A 22,342-nucleotide genomic window follows, 5' to 3' on the forward strand; every position below is an offset into this window, starting at 1 on the left:
GACCGGACTGGGTGGTGCTGGAACAAGGCCAGGTGGTATAGGACCAGGTGGTGCTGGCACAGGACCAAGCAGCTATGGACCTGGTGGAGTAGTAAAACCACCTAAATCAGGTATAATAAGCAAGTATTTATGACTAACAACATTCAATAAAGTATTATATATATGAACCCGACAGCTGAGTGGTCAGAGGACTAGAACTCTAAAAAGCAGACCCCTGATCCAAATCCAAGCTGGGACAATTTGCTGCATGTTTGTCTCCTGTTTAAAATCCTGCAGTTCTTCTTTTCATTATGCTGATGTAAAGACACAAAATTAAAAATGATTAGGAAAATATTTTATAAGCTATACTCAAGCTGTTAACTTCTGTTGACAGGCTATGGATCATCCTCACTAGGTGGAGCTGGCTTTGGACATGGTGAGAATTTATACTTAATCACTTGTGAAGTGTGTTTTTGTCAGTTCTTTGTCTATATATTAAAAAAAAATCACCATCTGCTAGCCATTACATATGTACATACTGTTGTTTGAAAGGCAATAAATAACAAGTGGTGATACCTTCACTGTTGTGTGTTATGATAAAATATGCACTTCATCTGTGTAGGTTCTCAGTCACCATGGTATTTTTAAGAGCTCAAAAGAAGACGACTGGACTTTGTTAACTATTTAAAGACGTTTCACCTCTCATCCAAGAGGCTTCTTCAGTTCTGAATTAACTTCTTTAAATAACTTAAAGAAGTCCAGTTCTTTCAAGTTCTTAAGAGTAAAGGAAGTACACAAATCTAAATGTAGGTTGTTATTAGCAAAACATATAGCTGTGATTGATGTCAATAACCCAACTCTTATACTCTCGGCACTTCTAATTAAAACCAACATGATGCTTTTTATTTCAGAGGCTTCTTCTCTGAGGCAGGTATAAATATAATAAAAAGAACTTTTAAACACAAAACTTCCAGATAGAGTACACCACAGCCTGGTAAAACTATTTTTGCTTTTATTAAAAATGTGATAGGGTTACCAGTTAAGTTATGCCTGAATTTCAGGTACAGGAGGGTTTGGACCAGGCGGTGTTGGCACTGGAACTAGAGGGTTTGGACCCGGTGGAGCTGGCACAGGAACTGGAGGGTTTGGACCAGGCGGTGTTGGCACTGGAACTGGAGGGTTTGGACCCGGTGGAGCTGGCACTGGAACTGGAGGGTTCGGACCAGGCGGTGTTGGCACTGGAACTGGAGGGTTTGGACCCGGTGGAGCTGGCACTGGAACTGGAGGGTTCGGACCTGGCGGTGTTGGTACAGGAACTGGAGGGTTCGGACCAGGTGGGGCTGGCACAGGAACTGGAGGGTTTGGACCAGGTGGAGCTGGCACTGGAACTGGAGGGTTTGGACCAGGTGGGGCTGGCACAGGAACTGGAGGGTTTAGACCAGGCGGTATTGGCACTGGAACTGGAGGGTTCGGACCAGGCGGTGTTGGAACAGGAACAGGATTTGGACAGGCAGGCCAAGGAAAAAGAAAACCTTATAAATCTGGTAAGCAAGGATTACATAAATAAGATCATTAGCTAGATCATATACTAATGGAGATACCTAATGGAGGTTTCATGATATAAGAAATGCAGCCAGCAAACAGATGTTTTATCAAAGTTTTTTTCATTGTTTCTTCCAGGTTATGGAGGAGCTGGTTATGGAACAGGTAAGGGTTTAGTTTGGAGTAGGGAGGTTAATGGTTGTTTTAGATATTTTTATGGTTTATAACTGTGTAAATATATTTTAACTTTTCTTCCAGGAGGAGGATTAGGGGGAGGATATGGCCCTGGTGGAGCTGGGGGTACAGGTCCTGGAGGTTTTGGACCAGGAGGTGCTGGGACTGGTTTTGGCCCTGGAGGTGCTGGGACTGGTGGTTTTGGCCCTGGAGGTGCTGGGACTGGTTTTGGCCCTGGAGGTGCTGGGACTGGTGGTTTTGGCCCTGGAGGTGCTGGGACTGGTTTTGGCCCTGGAGGTGCTGGGACTGGGGGCTTTGGCCCTGGAGGTGCTGGGACTGGTTTTGGCCATGGAGGTGCTGGGACTGGGGGCTTTGGCCCAGGAGGAGCTGGGACCGGTGGCTTTGGCCCTGGAGGTGCTGGGACTGGTGGCTTTGGCCCTGGAGGTGCTGGGACTGGTGGTTTTGGACCTGGCCAAACACTTGGAACAAGAAAGCCGTCTAAATCAGGTTACGGCTCGTCGCTGGGTGGAGCTGGCTACGGACCAGGTAAAATTCTGAGATATACTTAGAAGCTTTTGATAGTAACTCATATATTTTCTTATCAGAACCTCTACATTCAAAGCACTACCATTTGCACAAACTTAATGTAAATTAATTCAGAGAGACACTTAAACTAATCCAATTTAACCAACTGAATGCATGAAGTTGACTTTTTGTCTGGATCAACACCACATTAAATCATGCATAGGAGTAAACAGCAGCAAAAAGCAACAGGAACTGAATCATATGGTTTGGTTTGCTATGTGGTGGGATTCTATGGAGGGAGTATCTCACACTTTGTGTTTGTCGTTGCATTAAAGTCTTGTCAGAAAGTAACCTTAGACATAGGAGCTCTCTTTACAGTTACAAACTGTAATGTATGACGGACCATTATGATTATTTGAAAGACCAAATATCCTATTCCTTTAATAAACATGGACTACAGCTCAGTCTGCTTCTCTGTTTAACTTGTTGTTTCACGTTGCTCTATGGAAACATATGTATTGTTGTATTATTTGTCATTTATGTAATTTAATCACATCACTGTTCATTAGGAGGTGGAGTCGGAGTTCTTCCTGGTACTGGGACAGGAGGCGTCACTGGTGGTGGCCAAGGTGAGGTTCCAGCTTATAAAGTCAAGTAAATGTTTAGCACACAGCACATTATAATAAAGAGACAACAGACATGTGAAAATTTGATTGAGATAAAACTTTTATTAGTGACTAATTTGAGGTGTGTCAGTTCTCTCTAAAGATCTGTAGTCTCTGGTAATAATACTGGTAATAACTGGTAATAAAAATAAGATGGTTTATTTTACATAAAAAATTCTCCCAAGTGCCTCTAATCCACTGGGTACAACAGTGTTCATTTGGCCCTTTGTTTATATCCCCATGTTGATTAAAAAGTTAACTTGTCTCTCATTCATACCCATTTATCTGTTTAGGTAGCGTAGCAGGAGGTACAGGAGGGCTAGGAGGTCCTGGAGGAACTGGCCAAGGAGTTGGAGGACTACCTGGTGGGGGACCAGGTCAGTTTATATGAAAATATAGTCATTAGGATAATGAGAATGTGCTTTTAATATATTTCAAAACATCAAAATCAACAAAATTCATAGCACTGCACTGTAAACATGGCACAGATAAGAAGTGCTTTGAAAGCTGTAATGTTTTTATTCTTCCAGGAGGTGCTGCTGGTCCTGGATATGGTGGGCTGGGTATAGGAAGTTATCCAGGTGAGACAGATTTGATCACATATGTCCTCTTTTTAATACTCAGCATACACATTTGAGTAAAATCATACAAAACTGAGAATAACAGGAAACAGAAAGCAGTGTTATTCTGAGATTGTTTTAAAAAGTCCATTGTAAGGTATCAGTTGTTTGTTATGACTTTATCTTTCCTGTTATTGTTCTCTAGGGTATGCAGGGGCTGGACAAAAATGTAAGAAAACTCACTGTGTCCTCTGGAATAAGCATGTCCAAATTAACAACGTTGGTCTAGCATTGACACAAAGATACACAGATCGGATGAACATATTACTTTTGCTTATCTTGTTAGTGAAATATAATATATCAAGGATAATTCTGATTGTAACATGCATGCTTTTTTAATATCTACTGACAACTAAGTATCTAAACTCGTTTTCTTGTTTTTGTTTGTTTGTTTGTTTGTTTGTTTGTTTGTTTGTTTGTTTGTTTTACTATCATGACCTTCAGCTAAAGCGCAGAAGGCAGCCAAATATGCAGCCATGCAGGGTTTACTTGGATCCAGGGGCTACAGAGGTAAAAGTCATAGACATATTATAACAGTCCTGATCACTGCATTTCCTATGCAATACAATATTTAGCCTCACTTCTGTCGATTAGATAATAGTGTTGACAAATAATAATAATACAAAGTTTTTATAAGGTTTTATAAGGTGCAAAAGGGCTAAAAAGGATCATCTTAGCCCTTTGCTAGATGGTTGCAAGGCAACATGATGACATTGTAATATCCGATATAGATAAAGACCTTCGTGAGCCTGAGATGTATCTATGTGTCATGTTTAGTTGTTCAACTCCTGATTATCTAGCAGGAGTTTGCGGACAAAGAGACAAACATACGGACAGACAGATTTTCTATCATATAGTAAGAAGAGGTGATTTACATTCATTTTAGGACTCATAGCGATGATATGTTCTTCTTCATGTGTTGCAACTTGAAAGGAATTAAAAAAAAAAAAACACAAGTAAAGATTTCCGCACCTCCCAATATACACTGTAATTATTTTCACACGCATACTAGACCAGATATTAAATGGTCTTTGGCCTGCCAGCTCCCCAGTACAAAGTCCTGTGATATCCAAATGCAACAATTTGTGTTGATATGAGAATAGCACAGGTCCACTGAATCCATAGCTAGGTGGTTAGCTTGTGCATTGCTCATACATGCTCTGTCCAGGCAGCAACCTAATCTAAAGCAAACTGAACATTTTCCAGCAAATTATTTGAAAGCAATCTGAAGCTGACGACCTCCTGCCATGTGCTACATGCGAGGAAGGACAAGGACAACGTCCTCACCTGCTTCACCCGACACTGAAGTCTGACCAGAATTATTCTTTTTAGTTAAAAATAACATTTTTGCTTCGCAGGTGTAAGCCTCTGCAAACCAATCAAGTTGTAGTTTACAACTTGGTCTCTCCAGAATCACAGTGAAGCTACACTGAGACTGCATTGTTGTAGGCAAGATAAGATTTCATGTTGATGTTGCTACAAGCAAGCAACTTTGTAACCTAAATACAAACATAACTACAAACCAGCTCTGGACTACAAACTAACTAAGGACTCAACCAACTGGGAGATCAAACTCACCCTCTAGTTATACATTTTAAGGGTTTAAGAAAAGTCATGTCATGTTTTTTGTGTGTGGCTGTAATCTTTGTGGGATGGGATAGACTTTCAATTAATAAAAAACCGAGAGTAGCTTCTAGAGTAAATTGCCAGACTCCTCTGAGAGTTTCCTCTGATCCAAAAATGTTTTCTACAGAAGTGACATGCTCAAAATTGGCAACAATTGGTAACACCCACAAATACAGGAACTCTGTGTCTGTGTAGGAAATGAACATTTGACCCTACAAACTAAGGGAAATATGTCCTGGAAGCTATTCTGAGTTAGTATAAAGTGGGATTTAACAGTTGTCATTTTATGTTGGTCTGGATGAACAGCTGAAGTCTTATTTAAACAATCTGCATACTGCATGTAAAGTGAAGAATAACGCTGTCTTTGTTCTGCTTTTTAGGAGCTGGCCGAAGGAGGAAGTGAGAAAGACCAAAAGACAGGAAGTGACCTCATTAAAACAACAGTGGTGCTATTGCATGATCCCACACTGTAAATGTCTTACCTGCCACAGAAGCTAAAGCTTCAGCACATCCCGCTTTTTACATTTCCATTTGCTTGGGTTTTATAAAAGGTTGCAGTGGTTCTCAACCGGATCAGATTCACCGGCAGGTGAAGATTGCTGTTTCCCTTTGTTAAATACTTTTTTTCCCTTTTTTGGATAATTAAGTCATTTTATTTTGGTCAAATTATTAAATGTCAATTTCTCAAGAAAGTTTCAAAAATAAAATAACGTGGGTAGAAAACCCCAGAAATTCCTGATGATCGGGTTGAGAACCACTACAGTGAAGAATCAGCATTTCTTTTCATCACTTTTTGTCTGTCTTTGCTGTGTTGATTATCATTTGTGTTGTTATGCAAGTATTGGCACAAATCCTCTGGGTTAAGACTGACACCAAGGACTCCCTCAGGGCAGCTCCTTCAGACCTGTCTGCATGCTGACGCAATGTGTAAAGAAATATAGGGCGACACTTCTACCCAGTTAAACTGGGATATGTCTGCAGAGTGAATGGCCGAGCAGATAATTCACTGTTAGCATCTTTTACATCAGTGGACAAACAAGTAGTGTGTACAGACACAGAGACAAACAGCTGCTGTCACAGGAGAAGATGAAGGCAGTATTTTATGCAGTAGTGGTAGTCTTTTGATCCTTGAAAAGCAGTCTCTGGCCATGTGAGCTGTACTCAGGCCTCAGTAGTATCAGTAATGGAGCCTGAGGATTCTCACAGATACCACTTGAGGCCCACCTGTGAGATTCTTCCACTCATTTCACAACTTAATGGCACTGTTTTATAGCCACATCACACTCAATGGTATAAATGTAAAATATTGGTTAGCGTGCATATATTTTGATTGTTAGGAGGGTGTATTTGTCCTGACTTTCTGAATGGGCTTAGTTTTAGCTTTTACATTTGCTGTTGAGGTAAGCATTCAAGCTAAATGTGAGGTAATATGACTAGAGTACATGACATCCGAGGAGTACTGATTACTGCGTTTTCCTTCTGTTCATGAACCTCCTTTAACACTGTTGGGGAAACTGCTCACGTTTACTAGACTTTTTAAATTATGTTGAGAACTGTATTTAGCCTCATTTTACAAAGTCAAGTGCATTATTACAGTACTAAAATATTTGAGTTAGTCATTCTGTGTGTGTGTTTTTACAGTTTTTAAACCCGTTTACTACTATGATGAGTATAAGTGCTTTGTTTTCTACATTGTCCTTGAATGTGTGCTGAATCACAGTGCAGGCTGTGACGTCAGTGGGTCAAAAGTGGGGTGAGTGAATCTCGTCTTGCATTTGAGCTCATGTGCATCTCGAGCTCAGTGTGATTTTTAACATCTGTGTTTCTTTTTTTTTATGTGGCCTATGAAGAAAATTATGCACTTTTGTAAACTCTCTGACAATGCTCTCCGAAGTAAAGAGATGACCAATGACGACTTCTTTGTGTCATTATTTTATTGCTACTGGAGTAATTTAGCACGTACAAAAAAAAACCCTATAATGAAACAACAAGGAGGGGTTTAACCACTTGGCAAGAGGAGGAAGCTCAACATCTAGAAGTAGATGTTGGTTTTTTAGCATATTGAACTGTGGTGGGTTCAACCGCAAGGTATGCTGTACTGAGAAAGGAAACAGACAACTGTGGCTTAGGGGAGTATAAAAAAAAATGCAGAACAGCAGTGAAGCTTTGTGTACGTGGTGACTCATATGAAGAGTGAACAATTAGTTGTTGATGCTGTACAAACTTTAACAAAAAGACAACTATTATGAAGAGCTGCAGTGCATATTTGGGCGCTGATTGAGATTGGGTACTGCCGAGTCAACATCAGTTAGTGATAAAGTGCCAGCGTGACAACTCTGCAGACTTGGCAAGTTATTTTAAAAGTCTGCGCTCCTTAATTTGGTAATGCAGGTCAAGCGTCACAACAGAACAGTTAGTAATTGTCAGTGCAGACAGTCATTGTTGTGGGCTATAGACAAGGGTTTTGAGTGATGTTGGTTACATAACTGATTGGGCCTTAAAGTCAAATGAAGGGGGGCTTTGAAGCCATTTTGGCATCCCACTGCACTCTAACCTGAGTAGGAACAATGTGCATACAAAGCCAAGTTTCTGCTCTTTGTTTGGGTTAGAAATGGATTCAAGGTATTAAAGGTGCATTAGGCTGCTTTTCAATTACTAGTAAAACCTTAAAATGAAACTGTTATTTCAGCCAATGGGGCAACTACATCAGTTTAGTTTAAATAGTAATAGGTATCCTAAAAGTACAGTTCAAAATGTGACTAGAATTAGGGAACATCTATTGGTGTCTTAGGACAGGTGTAAGCATTGGCCATCCAAGTCTATTGCACTGCTAATATTCTGTGACACGAGGTTCAGTCACTTGTGAGTCTCCGTCATCATAGAAAGTCAACACAGCTTTTTCAGTTCAAACACACCAATTTATTTTCCAGCGCCCTGCCGTCGAGCCAGGCTCAGTGGACGTTCTTCTTTATAGTGTTCTTCTCTAGTTTCTCCCAAACAGTCCACACAGTACCTTTGCCAATTACTGCACAGCGTCTCCCAGCAGTGATTAGCTCATGCACAACAGGTGTGTCACTCAGCTCGCTTGGCACTGCTCCCTGAACCAGCTCCACCTCTCCCCTCTACAGCTGAGCTACACATTCACATTCAGCCAATTTGGAATCACAACCTAACCAAACATGCGTGACTTTGAACTGTAGAAGGAAACCGGAATACCTGGAAAGAATCCATGCTGACGCAGGGAGAGCGTGTAAACTCCATCGAAGAGGGTCCCTGATGACGAGCATGTTGAAACCAGATACCCTCTTCCTATGTTAACAGTGTTAACTACTGCAGTACCGTGCTACCCTAGGATGGCATAATCATACTTAACTTATTTCCTTACCAGTGACGAGAAGCAACCCTAAAGTCTTAACAGCACTTTCTATAGCGTTGTTAGATAACATCATTCTACTCCCAGCTCATGTAAGTATTTGCCTTTTACATGAAATATCACAAAAGAAGCAACATTTAACACAAACTAGCTTCTTTGGTCTAAAAAAAGAGGACAAGAACAACTGGATATAGTTTTGTAGTGCTGTGCGTCATGCTGCTTGGAAGTTTTACAACACTGAAGCCTGGTAAAAATATTTGTTATGAGCAATACTCGCACAAGGTTTTGCTGATTAATTTGTTCATTATGCAGCTTACAGAGATGCAATGACTAACTCGGGCATGAGAAAAACAACCGAGGATGCAAATTAAAGAGAAACGGTAACTGAAAGTGGCATAAATCTATGACAGTATCAGTTTTGTGACAGAAGGGTCTCCTCCATATATCTACACCTGTTTCTGCTTTTCTGTCTGCAGTGCAGATTTGCCTGGACAATTTAACAAAAAATAAAAAAATATGCATATGCAGACATATAGCACAGCTAGTCTGAAGTTGCTGAATTGACAGGACTGTTTGCAGGAAACCTACAGCAAAACAAATTTAAAGCTCATTAGGTCATAATTTTGGTTTGAGAGGTCGATACTGAACGCTATCAATGGATTTGTTTGTCTGTTCTGAGCTGTTCCCCACAGTTATGCTTTAACTAATTTCTCCCTCTTTGTTCGTTGTGTGTGATGAATGGAGTTCTTTACTGCAGGATCTGGACAGTGCAGTAATTGGGGCATTCATAAAGAGATTATGCCTGCACTGATGGGAACAGGGCTTATTTCAAAACACACACACAAAACACGTCTCAGACCACTTATCACATAAGCACTCATTTAGGTTGTGAGTTTAACTCTCCTAAACTTGCTAGACTCTGCAGAAGAGTGTAACTATATCTTGCAGAGGTCTACATGCTGGACATAACAGGAGAGGGGAGGGTGAGGGAGGGCGTCTCTTATCGGATTGGTCTGTTTCTCAGCAGCCAGCAGGGGGAAACTGGCCAGCTGGTGTCAGTGGGTCAGACTCTTTTCTCACACAGCTTCTCTTCACATTCGAAAGGGAACTCATATTCACACAGGAAGCCTTTGAACACATGGAGAGAGAAAGGCAACGCCTGTCATCAGTCACAGCAGAGTAGGTGTATATGATCCGCTCACAATCACATGCTGCTAACAAGCTCCTTTCTGAACTGGGTGGACTGTGTTTGACAGCTGTCTGTCGGTTAACTGGCAAGGCAGAATGTCACGACGGGACCAGAGGTTTCGGCGAGGCACGAAAGGACGGTAAGAACTGAAATCTTTAGATACGCGTAAGAGTGAGCGAAAGGGGAGGAAGCGTATGAAAGAGTGAGTCAAAGGAAGAGAAAAAATAAATAGGGAAACTTCTAAACGTCTGCATGTATACTTCCTCAAACAGAAGTCTGCCAACAAAATAACACTTGAGGTTTATTTTTTTTTGGAGGTTGTTTTTGCTCTAATGTTCACAATAACAAAAAAGCATGTTGGAGCACATTTCGCAAGTTACAAAAAAAATTATAATTTGTTTACTTTGTAAACATCCCTGTTCCTCAGGCCAAAACCTAAGAGTTAGCATTTAAAGTCTTTTATTTAGCATAAAGAAATATGTGAAACATCCAGCGTGACACAAGCAGTTTAAAAAAATCCTTTTAAGAGCTTTTTTTTTTTTTTTTTTTTAAGGAAGTCCGACATACCAACGTACAGAACACGGAGGAAACGGTGGTAGGAGAAAACGTCATGAGATTGTTAACATCTGACCGAGGTTCAGTTCTGACGTCATAACTTCTTTAGAGACACGAGAACAAAGGGGATTTTTATTGACAGGAAAACACTCAGGTGACCAAAGAGAAATGTGGAGAGATGGATGAGGGGGCGGGCAGTAGAAACAGCTGAACTGATTCCAGGTTTTCTTGCAACCAGATGCTTTAGCGGAATCGCAGATGTGGAGCTGGAAGGTTCCACATCCGCGGCCTGCAGCACAGTAACAAAGACAGGAGGTCGAAAATAAACCTGCAGCGGTCTGATGGCTTTATTGCTTAATTATTTCCTTAGCAATGAAGGAGAAGCGAATCTTGGTCTCTAGCAGCACGTCCTACAGTGCTGTCAGAAAAAAAAGAGATCCCACATGTGAGGGTGTGCGCACTGAAGAAGCAATGTGTTGCTCTATCAGCAACAACAAAACGAGCTGTTTGGTGTTGTTAACAAAAACACAAAGGGAAAGAGCTGCCTATAGTTTTCTGTGACGAAATACTAAAACCACAACAAAAACGGCAGAATGAATCGTGGCTTTAAGTTGTTTTGCAAGACTTAAGATCACTTTAACATATTATGAAGAAAACCTTTAAAAGAAACTATTGTAGGAATTATGCTTTATTCTCAATATGACACAACCTTTTGCTATTCTTACAAAAATGGATTCAAAGCATTTACCGCATGAGGTTTGGGGAGAGGAAACATGGGCCAGTACTCAACCCAGGAAGTCACCTCCCACTCCGGCTGCAGTGTTGGAGAGATAAAGAAGCAGGGCCTTTATCGTACACACTATAGTATTATTCTGCTTTAGCAGGGTAACGATGGGTCTCACTGTAATCTGCAAACTTTAAAGGCCTGAAACTGAACATTGTGCTCTGCATTTAAGGAATGCATGCTATTTTAATTTTTAACAGCTGTGTTGTGCAATCTTGAGTGGGTGTGTCTCTATGGGGAACATTGTTTTTGTGAAAACATGTGACTAGTCTCTTTGCATGAATAGTCCTTTTTTGTAAAAACCAATATTAATGTCACCCCGGGCTGATTGTCATGGTGATGTCAGCATAGAAGTAAAGATAAGTGTATTTCCTTTGGGTGTATGCCTCTTTGTGACCAGATCATATTGTTAACCAACATAAGAGAAGAAATGAGTAGAGTATGAGTGGAATCGTATACTGCGTTCATAAAAAGGAGCTAAACAGAAAGCAATAATCTGTTGTCTCACAGACCTTGAAATGTGATACTCTTTGTGAGGATTTCAAGTCCCACATCTTCCATCCATGATTAGGCTCATGTTACTTTGTCTGCGTATCTGAATCTTTTCTTTTTTTTTGTTTTTTGCTCAGGTTTTGTTCCACTTTCTCACTCTGTTACGCCATATTCTCCCGTTTCCCTCTTGTCTCTGCAGGTGTTGTGAATGTGGCTGTATTCTGTCTCACTGGTACTATGAAAGAGAGGGGCAGCTGTATTGTAAAAAGCACTACTGGTGCCGTTATGGAGGACACTGCCACGGTTGCAAGGAGACCATTGCAACAGGACTCATAATGGTAATATTGAAATCACTCAAAATTTTAACCAAAAAAAAAAAGATTCTGATGAAACTATCCCTCTGAACACAAATAATTCACAAGTTCCTCACTAAACTTTTTTTTTAAATAATCTTGGCTACAAAACTTTAGCATACATGGATTTCTAAGCTTATAAGATGAAAGCCTGATTAGCTGCCCTCTCTGTTGTCTGACTCACTTAGTCCAAAGCAGTCTGAACTGTCAGCAACAAATCAATTGGACTAGTTTAAAAATATCCCACTTATTGATCATTCAAAGCTTACTGCTGTTCAGACTAACAAGTTAAAAAGAGTTTTATATAATATTCAGAAACGGAATATGGAATACCAAATCTCAGCATGCTCCACCAATTATTCATAAATTCAAAGCCTTCCCGACTTTTGGTTTCCTCCTGATATGAAAGCATTTATTTTCTCTTTTGACTCTAAGCTAGAGGATATCCTCTGAAAACATCCTTTATGCAAGAATGAACAGAAACAGCTCGAGTGTTTCACAGTTCAGAGTGGCCCAAATAAATGCGTTCTGGTAAAACTGTATTATGTTTTTCATACACTACTGCCCTGCATATAAACAGGTTGCTGGAGAGCAAAAGTATCATCCTGAATGCTTCACTTGCATGAGCTGTGATATGGTCATTGGAGATGGAGACACCTACACGCTTATCGAACGCTCTAAGCTCTACTGGTAAGTAAGACTCTGAAAGGAAAAATGTAAAGAAGTCTTGTGTGTTAGCAAATGTGTAAGCTGGAGATGAATGAGTGAAATGGAAACAACCTCTTTCTGACAGATTTACAGTTATGTTAAAGGTTAGGGACTCTGGGTGGTCCTATGGAAATACTAAGTAGATCCCATGATTCAATAGCTTGTAAAACCACTTTTAGCAGCAGTTGAAGTAAATGTTCTCTGTTTGACTTCATCGGTCTCATGTTATTTTGGAAAATTTCTTTCCAAAATTGCTTTAGTTAATTGAGGTTAGCAGGGATTTGTTTATGCACAGTTCTCTTAAGGTCCCACCAGAACATTTCTATCAGAGTAAGATCTGGACTTTTACTGGACACATTGAGTCGTTTCTTTTCAGCCAATCGGTTGTAGATTTTCCACAGTGCTTGAGATCATTGTCCTGTCCCAGTTTCGGCCAAGCCTAAGTTTATAGTCGACTCAATGACTGTCAGGTGACCAGGTCCTATGGCTGCTAAATAAGCCCAAATCATCGCCCCTCCACCACCGTGCTTGACAGCTGTTTTGAGACGTTTGTGTTGATATTCTGTTTTTGTTTTTGTTTTTTACAAACATTGTATGTGCATTATGGCCAAAGGATGCTAAATCAGAAGTCTTTTAGGTCTGTCCAAATGCCACTTTGCCAGCCTAAGCTATCCTACCATGTTCTTCTCTCAACACTTCCAAACAAGCCATACTTGTTCGTTTGTTTTTTTTTTGTTTTGTTTTGTTTTGTTTTTTTTATAAACTGTACTGTTATGAACTTTAACCTTTTAACATGCTGAGCCCTGTGGATTCTGAGATGTGGCTCTTAAATTTCTACATTTTCACTGAGCATTGCACAGTCGACCTTGCAACAGAGGTTCTCTGCACTCTTGGGAAGACTGTAGCATTGTGAATGCTCCAGATATGCAAACTGTCCAAACTTCTGCTTTTATGGAGGTGCTTACATTTGCTGAAGATTGATTAATCAAGTGCATTTGATTAGCAGGACCTGATGTTTCATTTTAGTTCTTTTTGAAGCAATAAGGGTGTACTTAGTTTTTCACAGGAAACTGAGTACACTGTGTAAACCTTTTTTTTTTTTTTTTTTTTTTTTTTTTCTTCCCCCCCTTCCTTCAAGTCACTATAGTATTCATCTTTTGATTTGCCTCTGCAGTGGTCACTGCTATTGTCAGGGTGCTGTATCGGACGTGGAGCCAACTTCTCCAGTTACCAAGAGACCACACATGGTGGCGCTGGTCTCTTTCCCTCCACATGCAGTCGGACAACGAGGCCTGAGTGTAGTCATTGATTTCGGCAAAGACAAAAGTCCTCTTGTGACTGTGACAGAGTGAGTCTCTGAATTTAGCCATTAACAATTCTGACCCTCACGTCTCGCCCACCTATTCAATCACTGTCATTCTGTTCAGGCTGGACTCATCAGTCCTAAGCCCTGACCTGCTATCCTCTGTCCACACTGGTGATCAAGTATTGGAGGTTAACGGCATCCCAGTGCGCAATATTTCTCCAGAGGAGGTAGGCCTCAAACTACCCACTGCTTCAGTTATAACATCACAAGTTTAAGAGAGAAGAGACAAAAATGTCAACGTGACCATAATGTTAAATGTCCTTTCCACTAGATAAACCGTGTAATCCAGAACACAAGCAGACCACTGCAGCTGACCATTGAGCACAACCCACAGGCACCTCATGACCTCTTTCACTCGGACAGTCCCTCGGATAACATCTCTTGTCCTGAGCCCCCTGTCCGCAACAAACTATCTTCAACCCAGAAACTCCCAAGTCTGGAGGAAGAGCCAAGTCCCAGAGAAGAACCAGATGAGCAAAATGAACAAATTAGGATGAGACTCTCACCATCTCAGCACCAAGGGACCCCAGGAATCCGATCCAGAAACATTTCGTAAGTGATGTCAGCTGACAGCTTGCCTTAACTCAATACTCTCCCCTTTCTAAGTCTTTGTTTCTTTCTCAGGCGCAGCTGCAGTATAGATAAGTGCCCCGTGTCTCCTGGAATGCTGTCGCTTTTATCTCAAAAAAAAGAAATGGTTCGCTCAGAGTCTCTTCGAGTAGATCCAGGAGACCGGGCGCACCGCATCTTCAGACCTTCAGACCTCATCCACGGAGAAGTGCTGGGCAAGGGCTGCTTTGGACAGGCTGTCAAGGTGCCTTGCTGTTTCCATCATTTTGTTGCCTGACTGCAACTCGCTTTTAGTTGTAATGCTGATTTTAATCAGCAGCACTGTTATGAACTTATCTCTCTCTCTAAAGGTAACGCATCAGGAGACTGGGGAGGTCATGGTGATGAAAGAGTTGATACGCTTCGACGAAGAGACGCAGAAGACTTTTTTAAAGGAGGTAAGTGGTCGTGGGCGCAGAAAAGGCCTGAAGAGAGCATGACATGTTTAACCAGCATCCCTCTCAATTTGTACAGGTAAAGGTGATGCGCTGTTTGGACCATCCCAATGTTCTCAAGTTCATTGGGCTGTTTTATAAGGACAAGCGAATACATTTTGTCTCTGAATACATCCAGGGAGGAACTCTTCGAGAGACTATCATAAAAATGGTAGGTTAAACTAAGTTTTTATGTTTCTTCATGAGAACCATCAGCATACACAAACACAACATGGTGGTCATAATCTTTCTGTTGCAGGACAAGGATTTTCCCTGGAAAATTAGAGTTGGGTATGCTAAAGACATTGCAGCTGGGATGGTAAGACTTTCAAGCCAATACTCTAAGAATAAAAAAAACTTTTATTGCAAAATTAAGCTGTTTTGGTAAAAAACTTGTCAAATATATATATCATCTCTCCTTCACAGGCTTATCTACACTCCATGAATGTTATCCACCGAGATCTAAACTCATACAACTGCCTAGTCAGAGAGGTGAACAGATGTTTTATAGCACACATGTCAAAAATTACAGTATCTTCCATTATATAGCTCCACTTCAAAAACTGCTTTGTTACTTGAATGTGTTACTTTATTTAAATCTGAAATTATATCAACAAAACAAGCAAAACTTTGGTCCAGATACATTTCTAATCCAATTCCAAGACTTGTTCTTATTATTCTGCCAATGGTGAAAGGAGATCAACAGTTCTTGAATGTTAATGAATTTTACTTGTTAAAATTCATTATACATACCACTTTCAAATAAATAAAGACTTCACAGCTGATTGTTATAACTTCTTTACCCCTCTTTGGTTGTGTAGAACCAGTCTGTGGTGGTGGCAGATTTTGGACTAGCCAGGTTGGTAATGGAGGAGAGAAACCAGAGCAGAACATCTTCGCTTGAACGTCCGACAAAAGGGACGCTGTCAGAGCTCCGCAAGCATGACCGCAGGAAGCGGTATACTGTGGTAGGAAACCCCTACTGGATGGCGCCTGAGATGATCCACGGTGAGTACACAAGCTAGGACACTACTACTTATGTTGAGGGGTGATCAGATTCTGAATCAAGCTCCTAAACCTTCACGCCTTTCGTAACATAGTTTGCAATAAACCTTTGGTATTGGTGGGTGCAGATTTAAAAAAAATACATGCGTGTATTATTTCTTATGACAAAATGAAAATGGGATTCACAGGACATTTTCTAAATTCATTCAGGATTTATAAAAGCTGCTATCTTCAATATTAAACAGTGAAGATATTTAAATAATGGCCTGAGGATAAGTAGCTCCACATAATGAATGCAGAACCACTGAATATCCAGGACAGGCTAAGAATTTCTTCTTCATTTTCCTCCCAGGGAAAACCTATGATGAACGGGTAGACATCTTTTCCTTTGGCATCATGTTATGCGAGGTAAGAAAATCTGGACTGCTAAAGATTTCTGAAAATGCCACGTTTCTAAAACTTTTAACAGTTTTAAGGCTGAGTATGTCTCTGTCTTAAGATAATAGGGAGGGTGAGTGCAGATCCTGACTACCTTCCAAGAAGAAATGACTTTGGGCTGAATGTGGCAGGTTTCCTGCAGCAGTACCACCCTCCACAGTGCCCCTCTGCTTTCATGCCACTGGCTGTTCTCTGCTGTGACATGGACGCTGATAAACGGTAAGATTGCACCACAAGTAAATTAGATGGAGCTCAAGTATGTCTGTTGTTGACAATTATAAACTAATAGGCAAAGTCTTACCGTTTTTGTTTTTTCACCAGTACATACAGAAACAATAAATACTTTTCCAGCGTTCTTTTTGCTACCCAAACAGTGAATACTTCACTGAGTAATTCAGTAAATAATCTAGCTGCTGAATAGCCTACCAGTGGCGAAAAGTTTACATCAACTCATCATTGGCGTGAATGTCATAATGATTTTGGGGCTTTTATTAAATTCTTTGAACTTTTTCCAGGGTGAAATGATCGTACAGCACACATCTTTAATGTCTCTAAAAAAAACAAGAATCTATTCACACAAGGTCAAAAGTATACATACAAGTTGAAATGTATACATACTCGTATTTTAATAAGTGTTAAGAAGGTTCTACAGTGTTGATGCATGCTGAGTCATCCAGGTAAGTAAATCCTAAAAGGTCGATTCTGTTCATCTGAAACGTTTCGTGACAAGGTTCTACAGTGTCTTTTAACTTGACAAAGCCCAGCTCTAATAACGTCTCATGAGCAAACATGATCAACTACAACTGTTAGTTTCTCTTTAACAGCATAAAAACGATTGGTTTGGCAGCACTCATTGGTTTGATCAATACTCTAAACATTGGAAAAGATCAAAGCTCTAAGAAGGAAAATTGTAGATTCACAGAAGTTGGGAAGATCTCTTGAAGCCAACAACTGCAGATTCCACAATCCTCAACCTCATCCTCAAACAGCTGTACATCAGTACAAGTTATTCACATGTGTCACCAGTTTGCCAAAGAACACCCAAACTGTCACCCTCAGATGACAGGCATTTGATAACGATGTTCAAGAACAGCCCAGGAACTACCAAGGCTCAAGCATGAATTGGAAACAGCTGGAAAACCACCATCACTGTGGAGCGTGAAGCCAGTTTTACACCACCGTGGACTTAGATGATGCCCACCAAGAAAGAAGCCCTTGCTCCAAAATAGACACCTTCAAGCTCAACTGAAATTTTCCCACATAGACTCGCCATGCCTTCTGGAGAAAAGTTTTATGGTCAGACGAGACAAAGATTGAGTTATCTGGCCACAATGCCAAGAGGTATGTTTGGAGGAGTAAAGGTGAGGCTTTCAAACCTGGGAACCCTGTACCAGCTGTCAAACATCGCAGTGGTAGCATCATTCTCTGGGGCTGTTTTGCTGCCAATAGTACTGGTACATTGCAAATAGTGGCCTTTCCAAAGCCTCAACCCAATTGAAAATGTTTGGACTATGCTTAAAGACCACGTCAGTGCCAGGAAACCAACCAATCGAAATCAACTCTACCAATTCTGCCAAGATGAGTGGTCAAATATTCAGCCAGAATTATGCCAGAAGCTTGTTGATGAGTAACAAAGGGTTCCTTGAGGTTCAACTTGTTAAGGGATATTTAACTAAACATTAGTTTTGGGGTATGGATATATTTGAGCCTGTATTTATACTTTTGACCCTGTTTGGGCTACTTATTTTCAAAAAATTTTAATGTCATTAAAGATGTATGCTGTACCATCATTATACCCTGGACACAAAAGTAAATGATTAAAAGCCCATAATTACCATGGCATTTATGCACATGACCTCTGACAATATGTGGCAGAGCATCTTAAAACTTCTCATTAATGCAACTTTTGCCTTTCAGTCCGTCCTTTTTGAAGCTGGAGGAGTGGCTGGAGAACCTGCTGATGCACCTGGATATTGGTCTGCCTCTGCTCTCTGAGTTAGAGCAGCTCTGCAAAGCTTTTTGGCAGAATAATAACCACCAATGCTCTGAAAACACAAATAACCACACTGAGCCGAATCAATTTACTGAAAACAAAGACCAAAATGGCAGACTTGACAGCCACACAAACCACGAGCAGAACGCTCAGGCTGACCTTACTGTGAGGACTGGGTCAGAGGGTAGAAACCAGTCGTGCCGCAGGTCGATAAGCACAGACTCATGCAATCATGGCTCTGAAACCTATGAACACAGTAACCCTGCAGAACAACTAGGAGCCCGGCGTGAGCAGTCAAGACCAGTACCAGAGCAGTTAAACGGGTCCAGGAGGATATACAAAGCATTGTGGGACACATCTACAGAGGATGGCTCATTTCTTTGATTGATGACCAAGATGGGACACATCTACAAAGCCCAGTGTTAAAGGAATAAGACTGTTTGTGGAGACATTTGTGTCTTTTCAGTCAAGTAAATTAGTCATGAAACTGCATTTGTGAGAGGAATATGTAAATGTAGAATCATGCAAGATATTCAACATGCGAAGCAGTAAATATTTGTATGTTGCCCACATTGGTCTCATACTCCACTGTGAACCAGTATTTATGTGATTGCAGCTAGAGCCCTGCTGACACTGAGAATAGCAAATATCAAAATTGAAATTAACTGTTTCCATTTTTTATTTTTTTAAAATGGAAATGCACAAAAAGAACTAAATTTTATTTAAATTCCATAAAAATTGTCAGTGGACAGATTAAGTAAAGACAATCCTTTTTTATAATTTACCTCGACTGTTTTTTGGGGGGATTTTTGTTTTGTTGTTGTTGTTTTTGTTTTGTGTACTGCAGCTGGTCTTTACTTATTGGCCAACAACATAAGCTAAATCTGGTTGTTTACCATTTAGGCTCTAGTTTCACTTTTACCAAGAAGCTGTGGAACACATGTCACTTTATGTCGCCTTATGTATTTGCTGCGGAAAAGTGTCAAACCAAATCTAACCCAACTGAGGACATTAAAACTTCTACTGCTACTAAACTATAATTAAGAAAATAAAGAGATGCAAGTCAAAAATTTTAACTACGATGTAGCAAAGATTTATTTACCAAACATTACACAAAATTAAATATAAACTATTTAATATTTTAAAATGCTGACCTTATTAAAGACAAATTAGCCAGAATTATCAGCACGGTTCTTCTTAAAGGATTGCACGCATTTTTGTTATGATGGACTGTTTACACTCACCTTTTAGGTACACCCTTTTGCCTTAGTTCTTCATGGCATAGAGTCTGGAAACATTTCTCAGATCCACTCAACACACAGTTGCTGCAGATTTGTCGGCTGCATATCCATGATGTGGATCTCTCGTTCCACCGCATCTCAAAGGTGCTGTAATAGATTGGGATCTGGTGACTGTGGAGGCCACTTGAGTGCAAAGAAGTCATTGACATGTTCAAGAAACCAGTTTGAGATTATTTGAACTTTGGGACAAATGATCTCATTCTGCTGGAAGTTGTGCACTGCGGTCATAATTCAATATGAGTCTCCCCCATTTTTATTTTATTTATTTTTTAAGATATATTTCACAGTCACCTCAAGGAACTTTATATTGTAGGTTAAAACATCACAACATAAAAACCCTAAAGGGATAGAAATGGTCAGCAGCTGTACTAAGGTAGGCTGAGGTATTTAAATGATGCTCAGTTGGGGCCCGAAGTATCCCCTGCAACATGAATACATGCATCCTTGTATCACCATTGATACAAGGATGCATGTATTCATGCTTTCATGTTGTTTGGGTCAAAGTATGACCCCACCATACAAATGTTGCAGCAGAAATCGGGCACTGTTTTGTTTTGTTTTTTTGTTCAAATGCAGTGATCGTATGCAAACTGTAGTCTGTTTCCTGTTCTTAGCTGTGGCCTTCCAATTAAAGGTTCAACATGGTGTGCATTCAGAGATGCTTTTCTACATACCATGGTTTTAACAAGTGGCTATTTGAGTTACCATTGCCTTTCTATCTGCTTAAGCCAGTCTGCCCATTCTCTGACCTCTAGCATCAACAAGGCCTTTTCTCTCACAGATCTGCTGCTCACTGGATATTTTCTTTTCTTCCCTGACAATTCTTTGTAAACCCCAGACATAGGAAAATCCCATTTAAATGATCAGTTTCTGAAATACTCAGCTCATCCCATCTGTCAGTACCAACCATGCCATGTTCAAAATCACATTTGTTCCCTCTCTAATCTTAAATTGATTTGAAATTTAGCAGGACAACCTCCAAATTCTTCATATTAAATCTCTTAACAAATTTGAATAAATTATAATATAATCCCATGACCTAGCTAATATAAACTCACCCCCTGTAGGCTTGAGTGGGGGCCCTCTCTTGACAAAAACATTACTGTAGCCAACAAGGTGTCAGTCTGTAAATCAACCAGCAATATTTGAAAAATAAAGCAGCTCAATGATGTTCAGAGTTGACATTAAGAAATTTAGTCCAGAAATATATCGTGAAGACTTTTTAATCATTTGGAAGAAAAAGCTGAACAAACACTTAAAGATTAGCCTCACGTGTTAGCATATATTTAAATCCAATCGTTTTCCTGCTTGTTTATTGATTGATTTATTGTCTAAATGTGACTACTTTACTATATAACGACATGAATGTGTACACACTTACCAAAATATTTAACATACTTTTCTTATACAAAAAAAAGCCGTTAGGCTAGCTTAGTTAAACTGGCTAATCTTGACTAAATGTACCTAAATACAATAATATTAAAACATAAAAATGGCAGCAACTTTCAGACTCAAGCTTTCATGGTTGCCAAAAAAATTAAAAATGATTGCATAAATATAACTCAATAAGCACAGATAGCTAAGTAAGCTGAAGCGCTAACCTTGTTTACGTCTACAGTACTATACAGGTCTTTTTGGCTTCACAAAGATTAAACGAAGAGAATTTTATGGACTTTTAGTATTAAAACTGGGCTAGCCCACATGTGGTTGTGGACTTACTCCAGGGAGCATACTTACAAAACAACTACGGGTAGTAGAAAATCCACAACACTTACTGCTTTGATAGACTCCACTCTTCTTCATTGTAACACACTTTGAGCCACTCGATAGAAATGCTGGAAATTTTACTCACTACTTTTGTCAGATCTTTAATTATGGTATTATAATCTACTGCTAAGATAATGTTTCCTTCTTTTTTTTCTTTTTTAAGGTTTCTCCTATAAATAGGAAGTTATTTGTATCTTATGCCACCTCAAGCTTGGATTGCCAGTCTTAAATACTCCAAACATATTTTTTGTGTAAAATTAACTCACTGTGGTCAGAGGTTTATAACAACTCATCATGTGCATAAATGTCATGGTAATTTTGAGCTTTTAGTGGTTTCTTTGAGCTTTCTATTTGCTATGTGGAAGGATTGTACATAGATTTTTAATGACTTAAATAAACAATGGGTCACAAATCAGAATTTAAACAGTATTTTCTATAATCCACACAGGTTTAGTTATACATAGAGCCTCAGATTGACCAATACTCCAAACAATGAGGAAGTCCATGGATCTCAGTGAAGATCTATGACGCTGTACTGTAGATTTACAGAAGTTGGGAAGAATTAAGAGTACCTTCTAATTCTTCAACTTTACCTCAAATCAACAGCTGGATGAATGAATCTTTAAAATATTGAGAAGTTCCACCTGGACAATGATCCCAAACACACATCAAAACTGGTTTTGGAAAGTAGGCTTACATCCAGCTTCTGGGAGGGCCTTTCCAAAGTACCAACCTCAATCCTATTGAAAATTTGTGAACGAAGTTTAAAATCTGTGTCTGTGACAGGAAACCAACTAATTTAAATGAACTTTACCAAAACTGATCAAATTTCCAGCCAGAATTG

The 22,342-nt window shown here is 39.9% G+C and overlaps 2 protein-coding genes across 6 annotated transcripts; both read left to right on the forward strand.

The window, feature by feature from the left end:
* The first annotated feature begins 17 nt into the window (after positions 1 to 17).
* Positions 18 to 3,449, forward strand: LOC308387174 (uncharacterized protein). 2 transcript variants are annotated; one of them, XR_013969900.1, is made up of 6 exons: positions 1,420 to 1,523; positions 1,660 to 1,686; positions 1,780 to 2,241; positions 2,790 to 2,849; positions 3,179 to 3,262; positions 3,416 to 3,449. XR_013969900.1 is itself a non-coding variant. In XM_080867064.1 (5 exons), exons 2-5 carry the CDS (start codon positions 413 to 415, stop codon positions 1,789 to 1,791), a joined length of 525 nt encoding a protein of 174 aa, XP_080723190.1. In that variant the 5' UTR covers positions 18 to 110; positions 374 to 412; the 3' UTR covers positions 1,792 to 1,901. The 2 variants fall into 2 exon arrangements, 1 of the variants encoding a protein (XP_080723190.1); XM_080867064.1 differs by lacking the exons at positions 2,790 to 2,849; positions 3,179 to 3,262; positions 3,416 to 3,449 and adding exons at positions 18 to 110; positions 374 to 415 and having other exon boundaries at positions 1,041 to 1,523; positions 1,780 to 1,901.
* A 4,785-nt stretch (positions 3,450 to 8,234) lies between these two features.
* On the forward strand, positions 8,235 to 21,297 carry LOC308386713 (LIM domain kinase 1-like). 4 transcript variants are annotated; one of them, XM_080866443.1, is made up of 18 exons: positions 8,235 to 8,596; positions 9,609 to 9,683; positions 9,761 to 9,832; positions 10,247 to 10,288; positions 11,724 to 11,862; positions 12,458 to 12,567; positions 13,760 to 13,933; positions 14,013 to 14,118; positions 14,223 to 14,503; positions 14,576 to 14,765; positions 14,872 to 14,958; positions 15,035 to 15,166; positions 15,254 to 15,313; positions 15,421 to 15,486; positions 15,816 to 16,002; positions 16,352 to 16,407; positions 16,499 to 16,656; positions 18,355 to 21,297. In XM_080866443.1, coding segments are annotated over exons 1-18 (2,397 nt in total). In that variant the 5' UTR covers positions 8,235 to 8,594; the 3' UTR covers positions 18,815 to 21,297. The 4 variants fall into 4 exon arrangements, with proteins under 4 accessions (XP_080722569.1, XP_080722570.1, XP_080722571.1 ...); XM_080866444.1 differs by lacking the exon at positions 10,247 to 10,288; XM_080866445.1 differs by lacking the exons at positions 9,609 to 9,683; positions 10,247 to 10,288.
* Positions 21,298 to 22,342: the final 1,045 nt, after the last annotated feature.

The sequence above is a fragment of the Rhamphochromis sp. 'chilingali' genome (genome assembly GCF_963969265.1).
Source record: "Rhamphochromis sp. 'chilingali' genome assembly, chromosome: 19".
Taxonomy (NCBI): domain Eukaryota; kingdom Metazoa; phylum Chordata; class Actinopteri; order Cichliformes; family Cichlidae; genus Rhamphochromis; species Rhamphochromis sp. 'chilingali'.

Bases quoted from the DNA above. Each gene is read 5' to 3' on its own strand.
- LOC308387174 (XM_080867064.1), top strand. The intron at 1,524-1,659 runs GTAAGCAAGGAT...TGTTTCTTCCAG, and splicing joins AAGAAAACCTTATAAATCTG to GTTATGGAGGAGCTGGTTAT.
- LOC308386713 (XM_080866443.1), top strand. The intron at 9,684-9,760 runs GTAGGTGTATAT...TGTGTTTGACAG, and splicing joins CTGTCATCAGTCACAGCAGA to CTGTCTGTCGGTTAACTGGC. The intron at 15,314-15,420 runs GTAAGACTTTCA...TCTCCTTCACAG, and splicing joins AAGACATTGCAGCTGGGATG to GCTTATCTACACTCCATGAA.